This window comes from Coenobita brevimanus, unplaced genomic scaffold, assembly GCF_032717465.1.
Source record: "Coenobita brevimanus isolate Jiangsu-jjx unplaced genomic scaffold, ASM3271746v2 jjx.HiC_scaffold_2597, whole genome shotgun sequence".
NCBI lineage: Eukaryota > Metazoa > Arthropoda > Malacostraca > Decapoda > Coenobitidae > Coenobita > Coenobita brevimanus.
Genome location: NW_027643541.1, coordinates 214696 through 221696, shown reverse-complemented (window position 1 = coordinate 221696; position 7001 = coordinate 214696). Strand labels below are relative to the sequence as shown.

The 7001-nt window shown below is 47.6% G+C and overlaps 1 protein-coding gene across 1 annotated transcript; it reads left to right on the top strand.

Moving 5' to 3' along the window:
* The first annotated feature begins 5795 nt into the window (after positions 1–5795).
* On the top strand, positions 5796–6734 carry LOC145389912 (uncharacterized). The gene has a single exon (XM_080265028.1). The coding sequence runs from the start codon at positions 5796–5798 to the stop codon at positions 6732–6734; it is 939 nt and encodes a 312-aa protein (XP_080121154.1).
* Positions 6735–7001: the final 267 nt, after the last annotated feature.

The window sequence follows — 7001 nt, the reverse complement described above, 5'->3', positions numbered from 1 at the left end:
AGGTTTTCCTCCATCCCCTATTCTTCTTGCCTCCCTCCCTCCACTAGCTGTCCTTCTCTCCCACTTCTCCTCCTACTTTCCTCTCCCTCCAATTTCCCTCACCCGTTCCCTCAATCTTTCTAACCCTCAGTCAATTACCTACTTTCCTTCCTCTGCCCCTCCATCCCTTCCTCTCCATCCCTCCATCCTGCCCACCCGTTTTCCCTGCCTCCATTTTCTCTCACTCTTCCTCATATCTACCTATCTATCCCTTCAGCTATACCCTCACTCCCTTCCTTTGAAAACCATTATTTTATACTCTCTCTCTCTCTCTCTCTCTCTCTCTCTCTCTTTTCATTAGTACAGATATTACCTCCCTCCATCTTCCACCTGCTCCTCCTTCTCCTCCTCCTTTCTTCCCCCATTCTGCTGTCCATCTCTCCATTTCTTCTCCTCCTCCTCCCTCACTTTTCTCTCTCCCTCCTCCTCATTCTCCACTTCTCTCTTCCTCCATCCCTAACTCCCTTTCTAATTTTTTCATCCTCCCTCCTCTTCTTCCACTTTCTAACTCCCTCCTCCACCTCTTCCTCCTCTTCTCTTCTCTCTCCATACCTTCTACTCTCTTCCTTTCTTCGCTCACGTCGTTTACTTCATTCGCAAATACTGTATCTACCGTCCTACTCGCCCAATCACTTTTTCTCTCTCTCCCGTTCCTCCCTACCGCTTCTCCCTCTCTCCCGTCTTGCTCTCCTTCTCTGCCTTCCACATTTTCTCCTTCATTTCTTCCTTTCTCCTTTCCTTCTCGCTTCCCCTCCCTCCATCTCTACCCCGACTCCAAATCACGGCTATCATTTTTTTTCCTCCAATCCCTCTCTCTCTCTCTCTCTCTCTCTCTCTCTCTCTCTCTCTCTCTCTCTCGTTAACTGTTACATCCCCATTAACTAGTAGAAATGTTAATTATACAATGAAAACACTTTAACCATAATATGATCAGCTGAAAGTTCTGGGGGCGAAGCTGTATAACATTATATTACCTCAGAAAAAAGCAGTATACCCTAAAAGAAAGCGGAAGTCACCTTCGGCCGCCCGTTTATCTCCCACCTGACGTCATCAGAATGTGCGCACGAAGTGACCTTCTCTCCTTGGACCTTGGCCTGGATGAAGGTGTCATCGAGGCTTCCGTCGTATGTGAGGGCGTCTAGTTGCGATAAGGCTACAACTGTGCCCAGAGATGGCGTCGCTGCCTGTTTCACAATTTGTTTGAATTGATCCCATTTTAGTCTCGGGACGATTTTCGGAGTGACAGTGGCGATTATTTTACCCAGGTTAGGTAATGTGACTGCAATCTTTTCTTTGTCTGAGTCGAACCCTATGTCTAAGAGGAGTTTAACCATATCCAAGTACTCATCAATGTTACATTGGTCCGGGTTGAATTTCGGCAATTGAATGTGATGTTTGGCTGCCATTGTACAAGTTTCCTTTTATCGTTCCTCCGTGCTTTTACTCGGATCCAGAACCACCGCTTGCCACCAGTGTTATGCTGGTGTTTTTAAGGCGACTTCTCGTCCTAAAAACACTAGCGACTGAAGCGGGGTCCTCTTTCTAGACCGGAAGTAAAGCACCAACAAAGGAACAGGACATAAAAACCAGGCAGTACACCTTAACACATCTATAACCTTAATTCTAACCGTTACAATACAACACAGAGTGATATTTGAGATACAGGGGAACAGAGACACAGAGTTAACATTCAGCACCACAAAATATAGTTACACTCAGTGCACACTACAATGCTCATACAGGGATATCTTGAATTATATATGGTATTGTCTATGTGTCACTTTGAGGCAGGATATACACTGAACTGATCACAAAGGGGATAAACAAGATTGGGAGTCTGTAGGGGAAATATTACGATAAATAAGACAGGGTGCGGATAGCGACACTTGACACAGTCACCTGGTCACGGCGACACTCACACTCAGGCGACTTTGATGAATGGTCGTGGAGAAGGAAGACGTGTTTCTGAGCTCTCCTCTAGCTGCAGGGTTGCCTCACCGGCGTTAGCTTTTTCCTTTTACTCGCCACTAGGGCGTTTTTCAATAAAGTTAGGTTAGCTAGACCTCATTTTCCTCCCTGGCCTTAGTAGATATAGTAGGTGTCTATATCTAATTACTGAGATTGCCTTTGCTTACTCACCTCTGGAGTGTACCCCCCACTGATCGCTCTGGGGTGAGTGACACACAGGCGCGTCCTCCCGAGAGTGGTTTGAGAGGGTAATCTCAGACTAGGTGTGTTTTCCCCGGGCAATTTCTCCCTTGGTTGTTTTTCTCTTTCTTCCCACTTCCCCCTCACGGGGGAAGTGGTAACTATGGCGGACGCCACTACTGCCTCCCCCCCCCCTTCAGGGGGGGAGGTAGTCCTGACCGACCCCCGACTGCTGCACGGACGGACTGCCCCCAGACTGAACGGCCCCAGACACGTACCCGTCTTGACATTAACATACACAACGCCGAGTTTGTCATGATTCATGCGGTTAGTTCCACTCCCCTGTCCAGCCTCAATCCCTTCATCATCAAGAAGGTGATTGATGGGTGTGCAGGAGAGGTGGAACAAGTGAAAAAACTTGCGAGTGGAGACCTTCTCGTAAAAACCAAGAATTCAGCTCAGGTCAAGGATTTGCTTAAACTGAGGAAGTTCCACTGTCACGATGTCCAAAAAACGATCCCGCACGCCATGAATTCCTGCAAGGGTGTTATCACCTGCAGGGATCTTGTGCTTATGGAGGAGGAAGAAATCGTACAGGAACTTGCTTAGCAAGATGTAATAGAGGCCAGATTCATCACAAGATTTTCGGAAGGCATAAGAACGAAGACCGCAACAGTTGTTTTGACTTTTGGAAAGGTATCTCTCCCAACCAATGTGAAAGTTGGATATGAAATAGTAAATGTCAGACCATACATCCCGAAACCCCTTCGTTGTGCAAAGTGTCAACTCTATGGACACCACGAAAAGGCTTGTCGGGCTTCCAACATTGTGTGTGGCAAGTGCGCGACTGTAGGTCACTCTGCTGACAACTGTACATCCGAGACTGAGTGCTGCTTTCACTGCAAGGATGCTCACTCCACTTCCTCAAGGGCTTGTCCCAAGTGGAAGGAGGAGAAAGAGGTCTGCACAGTGAAGGCAACTGAGGGCATTTCCTTTTACGATGCAAGGAAGAAGGTGAAGGAGTTGCATGCAACTCCCAAGCCTAATATCTCCTATGCATCGGCGGTTGTGTCCCGTCCCGTGATGTGCACCGTTGAGACACAGACTGACCTTACATTCGCTCCTCATGCCCCACGCCCTACCTCTCGGTCTAAGCCTCCTGTACGTTCCAACTCTCTGACAGACATCCCTGTTGCCACTTCATACTCTCAGGCTGCCACTGCTCCTTCGCAGTCAGTGCGGCCAAAACAGAAGCCTGACAAGTCAGATAAAATTAACTTGACCACCCTCACCAAACAGTCACGTCCTCATGTCCTTCCTGCTCCTAGTCCAGCGAGCGAGAGAAAGAATAGCTCTTCCTCGATGGATTCTGGGAGCCTTGTTATTGACGAGAATATGGAGATCTCCACGAGTAAGCACCGGGAAAGGTCCCCCGGTAGCCACTCGCCTTGTGACGGGCGTCATAAAAAACTAAGAGCACTGGCCACCCTCGTAAATCTTAAACCGTCGCTTTCACTGTATTACAGTGGAATTGTAGAGGTGTCGGGAATAAGTTACCAAATATAGCAATCTTGCTGTCAATACACAGGCCAGACGTTATTTGTTTACAGGAGACGCGCCTGGAGGATCACCCTGATCCTCCACAGTTAAAACACTACCACTCGTATAGAAGATATGAAGGTCACGGAGTCGCCATATACACCCACAAATCACACCCACAAACAGAAGTGATTCTAAATTCTACTCTGGAAGCTGTCGCGTGCAGAGTAAAATTTAATAACACGTATCTGTCTATTTGCTCTCTGTACTGTACTCCACACGGCCCCATTGATAGTGATGCTTTAAATTCACTACTATCCATTTCATGGACCGTGTATCATGGTTTTTCTCAAATATCTTTCAAACTAATCAATTGATCGGTATGATACTTTGACACAGTGTACATGACACCTCCCGCTAATTTTTGGTAATATACGGCATTGCCAAGTGGTGTTAGTGAAGGCGTTTACTCTTGACGTTTAAAGGCAAAGTCGCGTGAGCCCTGCAGGGCTAATCTACACAAACGAACGTCCGCTACCCCCCATCTCCTTCCTCTCCCTCCCTCCCTCCCTCTGTCTCACTGTTTCACTCTCTCTCTTTCTCTCAGCATTCCCCCCAATACCTGTATGTAACATACAATATGCAATAAAATACCGTTTACCATTATATTATTCAGTAGTAGCAGATAACTGGAAAGTTCTTAATGAAAAGGATATAGCGTGGTCTGACCTAACGACCATAATAGGCTAATGGTTAAGTTTTCCCAACGAGGGTGTCAGGTGCGGGGTTGTCTGTCGGCTGCAGCACTTGTAGTATACCTACTGACTGCATCAGGCTAGTGAAGGACACGGATGCCTCATCGCTGTCATGGCCGCCATGTTACTGTGTCCGCGTCGTTGCAGAAATGCAATTGCACTCCGACTCCTAACCATATACAGAATGGAGAAAGCTAACAATAGATTAAGGATTAATCTCAATAGGTAAGTGAATCTTCAAGTGTATAAATACATAACAACACACTCACACGCAAAAAGCACACACATATTGGTCACTCAATCAATCAGTCAATGCATCTATCTCCCTATCAAATTATCTATTACTTTGTCTCTATCTCACCCGTAGTATACAAAACGGTGGCTCACCATTATCCATTCAATAATTGCTACACTCGTTGTAGTAAATAGGTTGTTATCTATTGAAAGTATATATTTATGAAAACACAACAACAGTATTGTGACAATCTATCTATCTATCTATTGCCAGACGCCTCAATCCCGTTTGGGGTGGCCACAAACAAATCGCCTCCAAGTCGCCCTGTCCCCCGCCATTTCACTGCCCTGCTCCCAACTCACACCCCCCTCTCTCATATACCTCTCCACCCCATCCCTCCATCTCATCCTCGGCCTCCCCTCCCTCTTCTCCCCTCCACCTCACTCACATACACTCTCTTCGTCAGTCTTTCACCCTCCATCCTCTCCACGTGGCCAAACCACCTCAGTGTGTTCCTCATAACGCTTCCTATCACATCCACATCCACACCACAACGCTCCTTTATATCCTCATTCGTCAGCCTGTCTCTCCACGTGACTCCACAGGCTCCTCTTAAATAACTCATTTCCACTGCTCTCACTCTTGACTTGTGTCATTCTTTTAATATTTCACGAATGCTTTACAGACTATGTTATTGTTTTTAACTGCATGCTTCTGTATGTATTCTACAATTGTAGTTTTTCCTGCACAGGCCTTATGATCGCGTAGCAGATGTCATGGGAATGACGGTGGGAGCAGTGCGTGCACTTGTACACCGCAACCCGGGTTCTCGCAGTGGTACACGAACACCACCACCTGGGACAGACACTCCCCTGCAACACCACCAGGCACACCGACACCCACCTCCACACCACGTCTCTTTGACAATTTTGCCATTGGTGCCATACGCCGCCATGTACATGGTGAATTTGCTAAGAAACATACTTTCACCATTAGCACGTTGACAGACGACTTACGGAAAAAGGACATCATCCCTAGTGAAACCTCCAGACACAGCGGTGTGGCGATTACTACACAGCATGGGGTTGCGCTATAAGACCTCACAGAGGAAAATGTACGTACGCAAGGAGTCACTTGATATTGTGTGCTGGCGCACTGGCACTCTCCTATCACTCAGGGAATATCGGAAGGAGAGGAGACGAGTGGTATACGTTGATGAGACATGGTTCACCACGAGGATGCATCCCAGCAAGGAGTGGGTGGACACCTCACAGCCTGCGACCAGTGCCGCCTACAGTCGTCAGGTCCCGCCTGGAGAGGGTGAGCGCTTTGTGGTTGTTGCTGCGGGCACAGCTGACGGTTTTGCTGACGATGCATTCTTGTGCTTCCCAGCAAAAAACAAAAGTGGTGACTATCACGGCGAAATGAACAGTAATCTCTTCCTCCGCTGGCTGACGTCGCAGCTCCTTCCAGCCTTGCCTGAGCCATCAGTGCTGGTGCTTGACAATGCGCCATACCACAACCAGCTGAGTGAGGAAAGTCGCTGCCCTACCACCTCCACCATCAAAGCAGGCATCGTGGAATGGTTGACGTGCCGCCAGATACCATTCCCACCACACGCCACACGCCCTGAGTTGCTGCAGATCTGTAAGCAGAACCGGCCACAACCGCTGTACCAGATTGATGACGTCATCCGTGCATGGGGTCATGAAGTCGTCCGACTGCCACCAGCTCATCCTGAGCTCAACGCCATTGAGCAGGTCTGGGGTTCAATGAAAAAACATGTGCGTTCCTCACTGCAGCGGTTCACTCGGGCAGATCTGCAGGCCAGGATAGAGGAAGCCAAGCTTAGCGCAACAAGGGAGGTGTGGGAAGGTGCAGTGAGACGGTCCAGAGCCTTCGAGGATGAGTACTGGTGCACGGATAACATCCATAAGCGTGTAGATCCCGTAATTATCAACATCGAGAGTGATTCCGAGGATGATTTGTTCCTTGATAGTGACGAAGACTGTGAATAAACTTTCTGTAATATGCTCAGTTGTTTGCATCACTTTTCTACCTATTATGATATTTATTATGAGAGAGAGAGAGAGAGAGAGAGAGAGAGAGAGAGAGAGAGAGAGAGAGAGAGAGAGAATTTCATAAATCCATTACGGCCCTATTATGTTGTGTTGATTATATACCGTACCGTACTGGTTTGTAAGTTAAACTGTGTGATTTAATTTTGGATACCTTATCTTACCTGCTCGTAGTAAACACGTCGATATGGGGGGTAAAGGAATTAA